The 17,044-nt window shown below is 37.6% G+C and overlaps 1 protein-coding gene across 6 annotated transcripts in view; it reads left to right on the forward strand.

Moving 5' to 3' along the window:
* KYNU (kynureninase) overlaps positions 1-17,044 on the forward strand; it is a 138,419-nt gene that overhangs the window by 74,283 nt on the left and 47,092 nt on the right. For all 6 annotated transcript variants that reach the window (XM_076005499.1, XM_076005498.1, XM_076005503.1 and 3 more), the window contains one exon: positions 16,615-16,713. In XM_076005499.1, the coding sequence (XP_075861614.1) occupies positions 16,615-16,713 (99 nt within the window). The remainder of the gene's footprint in view (positions 1-16,614; positions 16,714-17,044) is intronic.

A 17,044-nucleotide genomic window follows, 5' to 3' on the forward strand; every position in this document is an offset into this window, starting at 1 on the left:
TTTGTAATGTATCTGGAAAGTCAGCCACACATTGTTGGGAGGGTTGTGATTGGCCCAGTGTCTCCTACTTGAATTGCCTGATTCACATTCTTCCCTTGTGACCATCGCTTTTCTACCACTTGTGGAATAGAGTGCAAATGGCTTTAGCTCTTCATGATTCTGTGTATGCTAAACTATCAATATCATCTTCTCCACTGATCTCTTTTACATAACTTATGCATCTATCACATTGAACGTTGTATGTGTTTCCTATCCAGATGTCTTATTTTCTGTTTCCATGCCTTTCATTTTAGCTTTCCTTCCACCTAGAGTGCTAACATATTAAAATTCTCTCTTCTTCCACCCCTGCTCAGCAACTACCTGCTTCAAAGGTTACAACCTGTCCTAGAGATTTATTTTGTGTAGTCCTTGTTGTATCAGAAAACATGGGGCATTTGTCCCAACCCCTATATTATTTGACTTATTCTTTCTTAATTTTTTTTTTTAATTTTTATAGATTTAGGGAGTACAAATTCAGTTTTGTTACTTGGATATATTACATAGTGGTCAAGTCTAGGCCTTTAGTGTAATTGTCACCCAAATAATGTACATTGTACCCATTAAGTAATCTCCTCTCCCTAACCCCCTTCCCACCTTCCCAACCTCTGACCTTTCAGAGTCTCCAATGTCCATTATTACACTCTCTATATCCATATGTACATACTATTTGGCTCCCACTTATAAGTGAGAACATGTGGCATTTGACTTTCTGTTTTTGAGTTATTTCAATTAAGATAATGGCCTCCAGTTCCATCCACATTGCTGCAAAAAACATGAATTCATTCTTTCTTATGGCTGAGTAGTATTCCATGGGGTGTGTGTGTGTGTGTGTGTGTGTGTGTGTGTGTGTGTGTGTGTGTATGCTACATTTTATTTATCCAATCAATAGGTGATGGACACTTAGGTTGATCCCTTTGTGATAAAACATCCCTGAATTCATTTATGAAACCTAGGAGTCTTTTGGCAGATTTTTTAGGGTATTCTGGATATATGATCATATCATCAGCAAACAGATGTGACTTCTTCTTTTCTAATTGTATCCCTTCTATTTCTTTCTCTTGCCTGATTGCTCTGGCTAGGACTTCTAGTACTGTATTGAATAGAAGTGGTGGCAGTGGGCATCTTTGTCTTGTTTCAGTTCTTAGAGGGAATTCTTACAATTTTTCTCTGTTCAGTATGATATTGGCTGTGGGTTTGTCATATATGGCTTTTATTATTGATTATATTCCTTCTGTGCCTATATTGTTAAGCATTTTATCACAAAGGGATGCTGAATTTTATCAAATACTTTTTCTACATCTTCTACTGAGATAACAGTATAGTTTTTGCTTTTAATTCTTTTTATGTAGTGGATTACATCTATTGATGTGCATATGTTGAGCCATCCTTCCATCTCTGGAATAAAACCCACTTGATGGTGGTATATTATCTTTTTGCTGTGCTGTTGGATTAAGTTAGTTAATATTATGTTGAGGATTTTTACATCTATGTTCATAAGGGATATTTGTCTGTAGTTTTCTCTTTTGTTGTATCCTTGCCTGGTTTTGGTAACAAGATAATATGGGCTTCATAGAGCAAGTTAAGGAAGAATCCCCTTCTCTCTGATTTTTTTGGACCTGTTTCAGTAGGATTGGTACTACTTCTTCTTTGTACATCTGGTAGAATTCAGCTGTGAATTCATCTAGTGCTGGGGTTTGTTTTTTTTTTTTGTTGGGAATATTTTCTTTTTACTGATTCAGTCTCACAACTCATTCTTGGTCTGTCTGGATTTGTATTTATTTCCAGTTCAAACTTGGGAGGTTGTATGTTTCTAGGAATTTATCCATTTCCTCTAGGTTTTCCAATTTGTGAGTATAGAGTTGTTCATAGTAGTCTCTGGTGATCTTTGGTATTTCTTTGATATCAGTTATAATGTCTCCTTTTACATCTCTAATTGTGTTTATTTGAACCGTCTCTCTTTTTTGTTTGGTAAGTCTAGCTAGCAATCCATCAATTTTGTTTATCTTTTCAAAGAAACATCTTATTTTGTTGATCCTTTATATTGTTCTTTGTTTGTTTCATTTTGTGGTCTTAATATAAATTTAGTTTTGCTCTGTTCTGTGTTATTTTTTGTCCTCTGACACCTTGGTTTTTAATTTTTTCTTGTTTTTCTAGTTCTTTGAGGTGTGATGTTAGTTTGTTAATTTGTGATCTTTCTATTTTTTTGATGTAGGCATTTAACATTATTAATTTCCATTTTAGCACTGCTTTTCCTGTATCCCAGAGGTTTTAGTATATTGTATCTGCTTTTTCATTCATTTTAAAAGATTTTTTGACTTCCATCTTAATTTCATTGTTGACTCACAGATCATTCAGGAGCAGGTTGTTTAATTTCTAGGTATTTGTATAGTTTCAAGGGTTCCTTTTGGAATTGATTTATAGTTTTATTTCACTGTGATATAATAAGATACTTGATATGATTTCAATTTTTAAAAATTTATCGGGACTTGTTTTGTGTCCTAATATATGGTCTATCTTGGAGAATGTTCCCTGCACTGATGAGAAAAATGTATATTCTGTGGTCACTCAGTAGAATGTTCTGCAAATGTCTGTTAGGTCTATTTAGTCTAAAGTCCAAGTTAGGTCCAGTGTTTTCTTGTTGATTTTCTGTTTTAATGATCTGTCTATTGCTGTCATTGGGTTGTTGAAGTCCCTCACTATCATTGCATTGCCATTTATCTCTTTTCTTTTTTTCTTTTCTTTTCTTTTTTTTTTTTTTTTTGAGACAGAGTTTACTCTGTTGCCTGGGCTAGAGTGCCATGGTGTCAGCCTAGCTCATAAGCAACCTCAAACTCCTGGGCTCAAGAGATCCTCCTGTCTCAGCCTCCTGAGTAGCTGGGTCTACAGGCATGCACCATCATGCCCGGCTAATTTTTTCTAATTTTTGTAGACACGGGGTCTCACTCTTGCTCAGGCTGGTCTGAAACTCCTGAGCTCAAACAATCTGCCTGCCTTGGCCTCCCAGAATGCTAGGATTATAGGTGTGAGCCACCACACCCAGCCTATCTCTTTTCTTAGGTTTGCTAAAATTTGTTTTATGAATCTTGTTGCTTCTGTATCAGGTATATCTATATTTAGGATTATTATATCTTCTTACTGGATTGATCTCATTATCATTATATAATGACCTACTTTGTCCTTTTTTACTGTTGTTAATTTAAAGTCTCTTTTATCTGATATAGGTATAGCAACTCCTCCTCACTTTTGGTTTCTGTTCACATGGAATGTCTTTTTCCACCACTTTATCTTCAGTCTATAGGTGTCTTTAATAGTGAGATGGGTTTCTTCTAAGCAGCATAAAGTTGGATGTTTGTTTGTTTGTTTGCCATTCTGTCCATCTATATCTCTTAAGTGGGCATTTAATCCATTTATGTTCAAGATTAATATTGATGTGTGCCATGTTAATTGTTATCTAGTTGTTTTGTAGACTAGTTGTGTAATTGTTTTGTAAGACTTCTGAGTTTTAACTTTTATGTGTTTTATAATGGTGAATATCTAGTTTCTATGTTTAGAACTTCCTTCAGAATTTCTTGTAGGGCCAATCTAGTGGTAACAAATTCCCGCAGAGTTTGTTTTCCTGCAAAAGACTTTATTTCTCCTTCAATTATGAAGCTTATGCTAGCAGGATACAAAATTCATGGTTGACATTTTTTTTATTTAAAAAGTCTGAAAATAGGGCCCCAATCTCCCTTGCTTGTAAGGTTTCTGCCACTATGTCTGCTGTTAGTGTGATGAGGTTTCCTTTATAGGTGACTAGATGCCTTCCTTCTGCTGATTTTAGGATTTTTTTAAAATCCACGTTGACTTTAGTCTTAATGAAATCCTTTGTACAGTGTATTTCCTTAAAGTTATCTGAGCCTTTTTTATCTGATGGTCTAAATCTCTGGTGAGACTAGGGAAGTTTTCCTCAATTATATCTTATTATTATTTTTGCCTGATTGAGTTAATTCTAAGGATCTCTCTTCAAATTCTGTGATTCTTTTCTCTGCTTGGTCTAGATTTTTAATTTTAATTTGGAATTCTTTTAATGGATTTTTCATTTCTAGGTTTTCTGCTTGCTTTTCCTTTCAAATATATACCTCTTTGGTAATTTTTTCTTTCATATCCTGAATTAATTTTATGATTTCTTTGTATTGATTTTTAGATTTCTCTTATATCTCATTGAGATTATTTACAATCTATATTTTAAATTCTTTATCTGGCATTTCAGAATTTTCATTTTGGTTAAAATCCATTGCTTAGAGAGCAAGTGTCATCTGTAGGGTATGTCATTATACCCTGTTTTTTCTACTGCCTGAATTGTTATGCTGGTTCCTTCTCATCTGGAGAAACATCTCACCTTATTTTTGAATTTACTTTCATTCGGATAGGATTTGTTTGCTTGATTTTTTTCCCCTTAAGGGTGACTATAATGTATGTTGTATATAGTTGTTTGGTTTTGCTGCTGGGTGTGTTCAGTGGCAATGACTCTGTATGTATTCCTTGCTTATAGATAGCTGTAGTGTGGTTTCATTCTCAAATGTTGGTTGCAGTAGCAATGTAATGGGCATGTAAGTAGGCTCATGACCTCCTGAGGGGCCAATGGAGATCTCAAGAAGCATATCTCATTCCTAACACTGCGCTTGTGTCAGCAGATTTTGTATTGGTTCTGCAGTTTGATCTCAAGGCCACCAGGTGGTGCTTATAAGTAAAAGCCAGCTGTGGCAGTAGCAATTGGGTTTATGTTTGATCTTCCTGAAGCTCTCAAATGGGCTGATCTTTAGAATGCATAGTAGCTTGAGCTGCCTGCTAAGCCCTGAGGGGGTGGGGGATGAAGCTGGGTGTAGCTGTATTGGACAAGCCTGTCCTCAGGTCCCACATGCTAGTTCCTGATAAGGGTGGCAGGGAGCTTCTGGTGGAATGCACTGTGTTCTCTGCACCGGTGAAGGATGCTTCCCTAGCACCACAACTTTGGCAGACTGGAACACAATCTGTTTCCCTGTTGTGCCCTTATCCTGATGCTCAGGAAACTCGGTTCAGTTAGACATTGCTGTCTTGTCTCCAGGCTGCAATGTAGCCAAAGATCATAATAGACCCCTGCTCCATGACTCACCATCAGAATGACTGTGGTGCAAAGCCTCCTCCCTCAGCTCAAAATACAGAGCTCCCCAGCTCCCCTGCTCTCTGCTACTGAGACCTTGCTACTCTGGGCAGAAGAAGGAAGGACCCTGCCTTTTGCTCCAGTCTGAAGCTGGTAGCTACACTCCAGTAGAAACTCAGGTGCCCCTAAGAGCCCCAGAAAGACAGTCCTCTGGCTTGCCTGTTCCAACTTCCAGTAGGAAAAGCCATGGCTGCGTCTGCAGCAGTGTGTGGATGAGGAAGGGAATTCATTCTCTCCACCTCAGGTTAAGTACTCAGGTATCTCACCCAGTGGGATGGGATCACACTACTCTCTTGCAAAGCTGAGCACAGCTTTTGTGTATCTGCTGGAAGTGGTGATGTCGACCCCTACCCACAGTGGGGAGCTCTTGGCCTTAGAGAGCATATGGTATGGTTTCTTTCCTTCCAAGGCATGACTCCCTTGGTGTGCTGCATTCTCCCTCCCTTTAGGAGCAGCACTGCCTGAAGGATGGACTGCTGAGAACCCTACGGCTCCCCTTGGTCCAGCCAGCCCTGTGCAGCTGCCATCCTTTCACTGGGCACTTGGCAATGTCATTGGGGGCTCCTGTGATGTGGAGACACAAAGGCTAAAGTTCCCTGGGCAGGACACAGTCCCCTGATGGCTGTGGCCTGAATATGGCGCCTCACCACCCCTGCCCAAGTTGAGGGGGAGGTTGAGTGACCTGGAGCAGGTTTTCAGTCTAGTGTAATACCCAAATCACCACCCACACTAGTGTTTTGTTTTATGAGGGCAGAGGAGCTCTGTGACAGTCCAAATGCCAGCAGTCTGCTACGGGGGTTGGGGCAGCCAAAACACCTCTACCTGCCCTTTCCTCACAGTACCAAGTCCTTCGGGGCTCCTAACCAATCTCTGCCAGCCTCTTGCTTTCTTCTTTTTCTGTGACCCTGCTCCTTCCCATGAGTTCTACGCTATGCTCCAGCGCTCTCCCCTTAATATTCTGTTCAAGTTATGATTATTCACTTGTAACTTTGGTTCTTCTATCTGAGGAGAACTGGCATCCAATGTCTCTAGTCAGCCATCTTGAGCCCTCTCCCTTAACTTACTTTCGTAGAAAACTGGGTCCTAAGTTGTGACTTTTATTATCAAACTTTTTTTGCTTCTCTGTGTCAGGATAAATCTCCCTTCCTGCTGTACTTCCACAGCATGATGGTAAATGTACCCCTGGCCATCTTTTGCACTGTCTTGCAATTATTTCTATGCCTATTTTAGCTCTCAAATTTAGGAAGCTTATGTCAATAGAGTGTTTGATGACTGATTGACTGTGGGCCTTGGGAATCGCACAGGCTCTTGAGAGTGCTTTGCCCATAGTTATTTATCTTTAAATATATACCTGTTAGACCAGTGAATGGGTAAGTGTGTATACATCAGGAATACAGTGGGTCAGGTTAATTTGATGGATCACAGAATTGCATAAAAAACACAACTGTGTTCCCATTTAAATAGAGTCAGATATTTCTGCAGAATTACTTATAATGGCTAAGTACTCTAAAAATCAAGTAACTTTTTGCAAATTTTGAGTTTTTTCCCAAATTGCATTTCTATTCTTTGACACACTTAGAACATGCAGACTGCTCCATTAAGTCATTAAATATTAAATGAACTAAATTAAGCTTGAAAAATTACCTTAAGTTATTATTCTCATCTTGGGTCTCTGAAATAAATCAAACAAACTACTTTTTGTGTGAGGTCTTTGCCAGCTGGAAAAAGACCGTAGAAGAGAACAGTACCACTAAATTTGTTTTATTTTTCCTGGTTTTGTACTTCTGAGAATAAATAGAGCATGACAATTATTGGTTTTTTGGTAAAAGGAATAGATGAAATTTTCTCTTTAAAGCACACACTTTGTTAAGTAGTACGAAGTCTGAACCTGCAAATTACACAATGATTTAGGGTCTCAAGATTGGTTTGCTTTTCCTCTCTCCCAAATCCTTTCTGCTTGTTTTCCGTGTTAATGCTGTCTCATACCTTTGCAACTGACACATTTCCCTTAAATTTCATTAGCAAATGTACCTTTTCTCCCCTCGTCTCATTTCTCATCTTTGAATTTGACAATCTCATCACTGTCTTCTTTAAGAAAGCAGGGCTAAAATGATGACTCTAGTTTCTGAAATGGTGCTTTGCAAAAACATGAATAATAGTAGCTACCGTTGATGGCATCCTGAGCTCTAGGCACTTGACATGTAGTGTTTCCAATTTTCCCAGAAACATTAACAGAGAGTTTTCATGATGTCTTTACCAAGGAAACTGAGTCTGACAGAGGTTGAGCACTTGCCCAAGGTGACTTGCCCAGTTGGTAAAGGCTAGGGTTGGACTCTAGCTATGGTTAATACCAAAGCTCTCCTTCCACTGTATTGTCTCCTTTCATACATATATGAACTAATCATGTAATGATAGTAATGTAATAATGTAATCATTACATGATAATAATGTAATCATGTAATGATAAAGAGTTCTCAGCGTTTAGAAATGTCAAAGAAACAATATATAATCCTTTTGCTTGGTCATTTATTTTCTTGGGAATCTGAAACCTCTGTCTTTGTAGGTGATGTAGTTGGCTCTTTTGAGAATATTGAAAACCCACAATATTTACTTTGCTCCTAGATATCAAGAATAGGAACCAGAAGTCTTTCTGAATTAGATTTGCTCAATGCCAGCATTCAGCAGTGCCCCTTCTCACAGCATCAAACCCATTCCTCCCAGCAACCCTCCTTTAAAGAGGCCCCAGGACACTGGCCCCTCCATGCCTCCTTCTGGTGAATCTCTTAGGCAGTTGTTGCATCGGCAGCAGTTCCTAGCAATAATGGCATCTTTGTCACTCCCAATGGCATCTCTTCAGTGAAGTTTGGGGTGTTTCCAGAAACTCTCTTTCTCATTAAAAGAGCTTGTGAGCTTCTGTATGATTGGGAAATGAGTTTCCTGACACTGGAGGGAAGGACAGCAGGAAGTCCCCCAAACCCTATAATGGAAGCTGAGGTGCACAGTACTTTCAAGAAACTTCATTCTTTCATGTGTATATTGATCTCTCACTTTATGTCAGGCACTGGATTGAAAAGGGAGAAAAAGGGAGAGAGATAAGAGCTCAGAACCAGATGGGGCACAGAGACATACAAATAGAAAATTCCTGTAGATTGTGTTAACTACTTGGCAAAGGTGAGGAGAGATTCTCCAAGGTGTCTTAGAAAAAACAAGCCATTCTAACACCACAGAAACTACACTTATGCTTCCTCAAAGTCATTTAACCTTAAGGTGGGGCCAAACCACACAATGTGAATTGGCTCAAGGGGCACACCAAGATAGTTAGGAGGGACATTCCCACTGCATTCAGAAGCTGTCACATCCCTTTGCCGTCCGTTCACATAACTAGAGGACGTAACTGTGGTGCCAGATACTCCTATATCAGTCTTCCCCACAGGGTAACTGGTTAGCTATATAAATCAAATTGCAGGGAGATTTCTAAAACTTAAACAAAGAATAATTTGATTTACATATTAATTTCAAAAATGTAAATTCTCTCTTCCTTGTGAAATAAATGGAAGTCAAGAAGGCTTAAAAAATTGTGATTGCTTGGCCATCTTCAACACCTGAGTAAAGTTTCACCATTCCCATTCAGAAACCCAGGATTTTTACCCAAGACAAGCACTTTGGCTTGCTTATGTCCACCCGCTTTTAGTCAACATCCATCCTATGTTGCTTTACTTTCCCAAAAGGACACGTCCTTCGAATTTTCCTTTAGACGTAACTATAGGTGTAAGTTACTACACTTTTAAAAGATATCAAGACATGACTTGGATATAAGTGGGCAATGAAATCTTAACCCTGTGTCACCCTAATTTGCACAGGTTGACAAATGAGTGAATATTTCCGGATGAATTCATTTTTCACTTTTTAGCTTATCCTTATCCAAAATAGAGTTTTTAAGTAACCAGGGGAAAACGTTCACTCTGATTTCCTTCTGATTCCAAGTTAAAGGTACTCATTTTTAGTTTAATGAGTCCATTGATTTCTGTGTACACTGTGTCATGGCATACTCTTTTCTTGATTCAGAACACTCCCTTATTGGATTTCTTACCTTCAAAATTAAGCTAACTGCAAATTCCCAAGTATATTCATGGCCTCCACCTCCCTGGCATCAACGCTGATGACTGGCACAGAGCAGTGTTCACTTTACCAGGGCCCCTTGTCTCCTGTGTGTGCACATCGGCATGAAGTACCGTCGATCAACTGTGCTAGGACAATGCAGGTTTTCCCAGTTACTTTATTGTGTAGAGTAAGGGTTATTTGTGATTATCACCTTTCTCTGTATATTTACATTTTAAAGTAATATTTGATGGGATACATTGGAAGTTAGTAGACCTTAATCTTAATAATTCATCACAAGGTTAAGGGTGAAATTGTCTACTATCCTCATTTTTCTTGCTTCTGTTACTGTTTGTTGCTGAACTTCAATATAAGCATTTAGAATTGATTATCAAGTGGCTAGCTGCCTGGATGGAATATTGCATGGATTTCTTTCCTGCAATCTCCTCCTCCTCCTCCTCCTTCTTCTTCTTCTCCTTCTTCTTCTTCTTCCTCTTCCTCCTTCTCCTCCTCCTTCTCCTCTTCCTCTTTTGTCTTGCATTATCTATAAGAGCCATAGATTAAAATAACTTTGAGTAGCATTCAGGTACTATCCTATAGAAAATTTAAGCTTTGATTCCAGTTGCCATGCTACTTCATTTCTAAAATATTTCACCAGAAGACTGTGTCTATTTCCCTTTTATTTGTGTGTTTATTTTCATTTTATATTGTTTTATGTTTTAACAGTGAAGAGATGTTATTTTCATTGAACTACTGGTATAAATAAGTGAAGGCTTGGCATACTGCATTAAAAAAATAGTAGATAGCTGTATTAAATAATTTCTGGAGAGAAATTGTATTGACTTTAAGTACAGAGTGAACCTTATACACAAAATAATACTTAGTTCCTGCTCATAACCAGAGAGTTGGAAGAAAAGGAAAAAAGAGTGAGAAAAAATTTTGAAAACCATGATAAATTTAGTCTGGATAAAAGGAAGGACTTTCAGAGTAGAAATTCACTCTGCCATGAGGTATTTACAGAGTTGGTAGAGGCCCCTTTTATAGAGATGTTTCCTGTTGTTGTTTTTAACTTAGCATCTATGTATGCTTTTGAATTATAACATTGAATGAATTTTGGAAAGCTGAATGTTCCAAGACTGTGGCAAGAAAACCCACCAGCTTTCATCCTCCTCTCCGTTCCCAGCTTTCGCTAGTACCATTCAACAACTCCCTAATTATGAACTAATTTGGGAAAGCACAAGATCCAAGTTAACTAGCCAACCTGTAATTGTTCACTCACCACTTGCTCACACCATCTATGTAGAATCAACTAGCATGTACATACACACACATACACGCACGTCTTCTCTATAATTTTTTCTTGTTTTGTTCATTTTCCTCAAATATCCCATCACACTCTTTCTCTTTAAGATAATATTGTACAAACTTATAGCATTGTACTTCTTGGATTGTTTCCTATTACTTTTGTGTCAAGCAAGGAATGATATTCAAAACACTTGAAGACCTGATTGGTATGATATGGAGTTCCCAGTACTCACAGTCAGGCACGAGAAGGTCATACTCTGTGAGAGTACCAGCTAGTACCTGCTGCTAGCCTTGAGGGACTGATAGACACCTACAGTTAACCCACCATAAGGATAGTGGCACTGGCGAAGGCATTGTCTCATCCACTGGAGTCTGGGCCAGCACCTACCAGTGCACATTCAGGGGCTGGTATTCATGATTAGCCACAGGCACCTGCCAGGGACCACAGGGCTGCAACCATGGGTGGTTATTCAGGTGGCTTAGGACAAAGGCTATTTATCTACCTTAAGTATTTCATTATCTTAGCAATCAATAAGGGCCTACCAATGCCTATCAATTGAATATCAGCCCTGGGTATAGCCACAAATAACTTATCTGGTATAATCACATTTTTCATACTAAATCTGCTACTTATTAATGGTCTTCATGATTCATAGACTTTTTTGGGGGGGAAGAAGGAATAAACAAAATAATAATAATAGTCCAAAACCAATTTTTAATAAAATGAATCAATAAAATTATCAGCAGTTTAATGTTATTAGGAAAATAATTCAGCTGTACCATTCCATATTTATTCTAATAAATAAACAAATAATTAATCAACGTTGAGAGTGAGAGAGAGCTAGCTCTTTCTCTGGAAATTTCAACACAGGCCCTGTGTATCATATTACTCCACTGATGAGAAAAATTCTTTGCATCGTGTTAGTGAAGATGGCAAGGACAAAACACACTGATATTCCTTATTTAATTGAGGGTAATCTTGAACATATTATTAACCACTATTTTGCCCAAGATACTTCCTTTTAAAAGATGCCATGTCTGACTAACAGCATATGCAATAAAATATCATCAGAAACAGAGAACCTCAAATAATATTCTTTTAATATTTAACATCACTATAGAGAATAACTATTGACAGTTGTAAGACTTTATTATTTGTTCACTTATTTATTCGATAATTATATGGGTTCGTATCGTGTGAGAGAAGATAGTAAGATTAGAAAATTGCTACAAAACAGATATGCAAGTAGGACTGTAGAATGAAAGAGGGAAGAGAGGTGGAATAAGAACCTTCCCTTAGAAGTTATTTTGTGATCACAACATGAGTTAGCTAGGCAAAGGGGGAGAAAGAATACCCTGGAAAAAGTGTATGTAAATAGAGTGAGGTAAGTATATAGGAGCATCTGAGACAGGAGAGCTAGAAAGGAGCAGGTCACTAAGGTGTATGAATTATATTCTGAAGTTAGTGAGGGTTCTTTAAGGGAAGCAGGGAGTCTCGTCATCAAATATGTGATTTAGAAAGTTCGTTGGAAGAAGGCAGGCTGGGGAGTATTCAGGATGATTAGAGGATGACTGCAATCATTTGGAGATTGACTATAATAGGCGGCATGGTGGCTGAACAATGTCATGCCAGTATGTGGTTGTGCCAATATGCGTGTGAACACCTGTGGGTGATTTTGAATAAAAATATGTTGGAAAATGCTTGATTTTTATTAAAGATTGCATAAAGTAGGCACTCAAGTGTAGAGTTTATGTTTTTACCTGTACATATCATATTACCTACTCTTAAAGGTAAAATAATGAAAATAACTAACTGGATGACTCTGGGGAGGTTTTAGAGAACTATTAATTGTTTATTATTATTATTTTTAAGATGCTGCCATCTAGTGACACTTTTATAAAATCACTTTGTGGTGATCTTCAAATTTATATCTTCCAAATCCTTTCCTTAAAACAGTCATCTTTTAATAATTTATATTTACTGCCATCCATGGGCAAAGAATTGTGCATGTATTATAACATATCGTAGAAGCCACAATTGATTTTTTGATGTGCTGCCACAAATGTGGCCACAGGGCTTTTAATAACAGGATACGGTAGGTGAAGTTTTGTGGTTTCTTCAATGTGCCATTCTTTATAAATAATTGATAATAAAATAAAAGTAAAAGTATTGCCTTTTCTATGCCTTGAGTTTTCTAAGAAAAGTTGAGTTATAAAAAAAAGCACATCTATGAAAAGTTGAGCTGTAAAAATTGCTACATGAAAAAAATCGTTGCTTTAATTCAAAATGTTGGTGAGAAGAAAGAGGGCTTCAAATGTAGGATAACTAATTTTTACTTTTTCCCAAATAGGATTTCAGTATCAAATAATAAAACATGTGTGTATGTATCTATTAAACCTAAACACTGGTCTGCAAACCCAAGTTTTGATAACTTCTACGACTTGATGGAGATTAATTGTATTCCCTTCCTATCACTCTTCAAACTTAATATTAGCAAAAGGTACCTCCCTTATTCATTTTGGTGAACAAAGCACAAATCCATCAATTATAAAATACTGTTAAGTACTTTTCTTTTTGTGAGATCCTAGTGCCAGTCACATTATAGTGAGTGGGATTTTTAATTAATTACTTTTCAACATACTGAATTTTCTACATGAAAACTAATGCTATAAGGTAGAGGTGAGCAAATCTTTTCTGTAATGGGCCAGGTAGAATATATTTTAAGCTTCATGGGCCATATGGTCTCTGTTGCAACTACTCAGTTCTGTTTCTGAATGCAAAAGCAGCCATGGCCCATATTTAAAGAAATGAGACTGGTCATGTTCCAATATAACTTTATAATAACATCTCATAGTTTGCATCTCTCTGCTGTAGGGAAAACACCATAATAGCAGTTTGGGGTTATTTATTCTTAGGAGGTGTTAGAACAATTCTAAAATCATCCCACTGCAATTATTTACTTCAGAAACTTTACTTCAGTCCAGAGAGGTGTTCTTTCAATGTTACAAGAAATCTAACATTTGGGGCATATAATTATTATATGTATACTTGGTAAACTAATAATAGACAAACCCAAAGGTAAAATGTTTTACAAAGTTCTATCACCTCATTTAATGATGAGTATTTATTTATTTATTTAGAGACAGAGTCTCGCTTTGTTGCCCAGGCTAGAGTGAGTGCCGTGGCGTCAGCCTAGCTCACAGCAACCTCAAACTCCTGGGCTCAAGCAATCCTGCTGCCTCAGCCTCCCGAGTAGCTGGGACTACAGGCGTGCACCACCATGCCCGGCTAATTTTTTCTGTATATATAAGTTGGCCAATTAATTTCTTTCTATTTATAGTAGAGATGGGGTCTCACTCTTGCTCAGGCTGGTTTCGAACTCCTGACCTCAAGCAATCTGCCCGCCTCGGCCTCCCAGAGTGCTAGGATTACAGGTGTGAGCCACCACACCCAGCTTAATGATGAGTTTTTAAATTCATTTTCCTGTACAAAGTTGTCTTCATATGGAATGAATCACTATATTTTCTAAGTAAAAATTTTAATATTTTGGCCAGGCATGGTGGCTCACGCCTGTAATCCTAGCACTTTGGGAAGCTGAGGCTGGAGGATTACTTGAGGCCAGGAGTTTGAGACTAGCCTGAAGAAGAGCAAGACCCCATCTCTACAAAAAATAGAAAAATTATCATGGTGTGAGGGTGCATGCCTATAATCCAGCTACTCGGGAGGCTGAGGCAGGAGGATCGTTTGAGCCCAGGAGCTAGAAATTACAGTGAGCTATGATGATACCACTGTACTCCAGCCCAGGAGACAGAGCAAGACTTTTTCTTTAAAAAAGAAAAATTAGCATTTTGTGTGTAGGTAAATGGTTTTTATCATAAGTATTAAATTAGAAAGTTACTACTGGAGTACAATTTGGACAATTATTCATTGCTCCAGTTTGTCCTTTGGGGTAAAATTTAGTGAAAACAGAGGCTTAATGTCTACTCAAAAACATTGTGAATTCCACTAGGCAGACCTACAAAACACTTGAATCCACATGACGAGTAAATAATGCAGAATAGAGTCAGACCCAAAGAGGCGTTAAGGTTTAAAGTCAATGTATATGGAGAAGACAGTCGAGTCAACATTAACTTTGAAATTCTGTAACTAACAACACCATTTCCCCCCTCTATTATTAGATAAAAATACCTTTTTAAAAATTGAACATCAGATAAAACAGCTGTCTGACATTAAGGATTGGTAGTGTATCAGAAATAGGCATCTTTGCTTACAGAATAGCACTAAGCCTGGATACATACTCTTATTCTGACATGGGAACTAAAAAGGATTTAAGCAGTATCTGATCCAAACCTCTCATCTTATGATCCTTCTGCAGCGGGACTCTTTGAGTGGAATGGCAGCTATAATTCCTAAGACCATGTAAATTTTGCCTTGCTCCTTTTGGACTGAGTATATGTATCAGTTAGCTCTTGCCATAAAAATGCCGTGTAACAAACTATCTCAAAACTTTTTGGCTTGAAACAATAATCATTTATTTACGGATAACCTTGGTGTCAGCTGATCTAGGCAGAATTTGGCTGGAGCAGGGGTCCTCAAACTTTTTAAACATGGGGGGCCAGTTCACTGTCCCTCAGACCGTTGGAGGGCCAGACTATAGTTTAAAAAAAACTATAAATAAATTCCTATGCACACTGCGCATATCTTATTTTGAAGTATAAAAAAAAACAAAAAAAACGGGCAAAAACACCTGCATGTGGCCCACAGGCCGCGTAGTTTGAAGACTGCTGGGCTGGAGAGTCCTGCTGGTCTCAGGTGAGCTCCCTCATGCATCTGTGGCCAGCTAAGGGTGAGCAGCTGGGGTGGCGATCACTTTGATCCTTATTTAACCTTTTCAGTTAGTTGTGTATATTCTTTGATATTGCACCAGAATTTGATGAGTGGAAACTTCCTAGGAGTTGTGGTATGGAATATGAAATCAAATAACGGAATTCTCTGTACTCTGTTACATTAAAATCCATTGGCTGATCTTGCATTTTGAGTAGATTTTATCAATGCCTGATATGTAACATCAAGTATTGGTCATTTGGAAAATGTCGGTTCATAGAATTATGCCTATTTTCCAAATATTGATATATTTAATTATATAATATTTTAAAAATTACATATTGCTACTCAGCTCATAAGAAATATCTCTTAATACTGGGAAGTAGTCATATTCTTGGAGGTAGATACAAGTTTTCCAATATTCTAACTTCTCTTGGAAACTCTAATTTTATCGTTGGGCACAAATACTATGAGTTGTTTTCCTTGAAGTGACAGACACTTCATTCATTTTTTAAAAAGAAAAAAAGTCTATCAAATACCCAGATATGAATTACCCTTGTTTGTCTGTCAGGTGCTTTTTCACACTAAAGTAATTGTCCATAAAACAAAAGTAGCTAATTCACCTTGCAACTCAAATAATTGCATAAGTGCATTATTCTGAGATAATCAGTCTACTGCAGAATGTGGCCAAGAGTTTTATATATACTTCCCACATTAAACATTAGAATTAAGGTGTTAAGATATAATAAAAATTGCTTATTTGTAGAGTTTTACTAAAGAGATTTTTAAGTAAAACTCCCCTCACCGTGACCACCCCCACCACCCTGTGAGTGAATGTCTGGGACAGATGCAGTGACGGATACTACAGTTTGGTGTCATTGCCTTGGTCCCTGCTAAGCAGTTTTAACCATCACATTTCACATTATCAGTGCAAATGTCAACCCAGTGAAAAGGCAGAGAGTATCTTAATATTATGAAAAGTGCTTTGATCTGGCAGGCCTCCTGAAATGGTCTTGGGAACTGAGAATCCCTGTTTGTGAACCACGGCACAAAGGATGAACTATTATTTATGGTACAGCAGTTTGTCAAAGATTTTCTTAAAGATATTTGTAGTTACTGTTTCTAACCTTTAAGCAAATTCAAAATCTGTTATTATGTTCTCCCACAGGGTTGTTTTGTTGGCTTTGATCTAGCTCATGCAGTTGGAAATGTTGAACTTCACTTACATGACTGGGGAGTTGATTTTGCCTGCTGGTGTTCCTACAAGGTACAAACTAGTTAATATATTTACATCCTTTAATTTCACATTGGCATTAACCTGAAGGGAAAAATGGATCCATGGGTCAATTTTAAGGAATTGACTTACTTTCCTATTTCTTTCATTATTGCATTTTTTAAACTTTAGCTAATAGTAAAGTCATATTATAGAGGAGTATGATAAATAATTGAATCTAGTATTTCTATCACCATAGAGAACTTATTCCTTCAATTCCTAAGCTGCTATGAAAAAGTCAGGAGGGTCTGGAGAAAAAGCCCTGCACTTAAAACTTAACTAAAATAGATTAGGTTCTCAGGTTTTTTTGTTGATTAGTTGTGAA

The sequence above is a fragment of the Microcebus murinus genome, chromosome 8 (genome assembly GCF_040939455.1).
Source record: "Microcebus murinus isolate Inina chromosome 8, M.murinus_Inina_mat1.0, whole genome shotgun sequence".
Lineage (NCBI taxonomy): Eukaryota > Metazoa > Chordata > Mammalia > Primates > Cheirogaleidae > Microcebus > Microcebus murinus.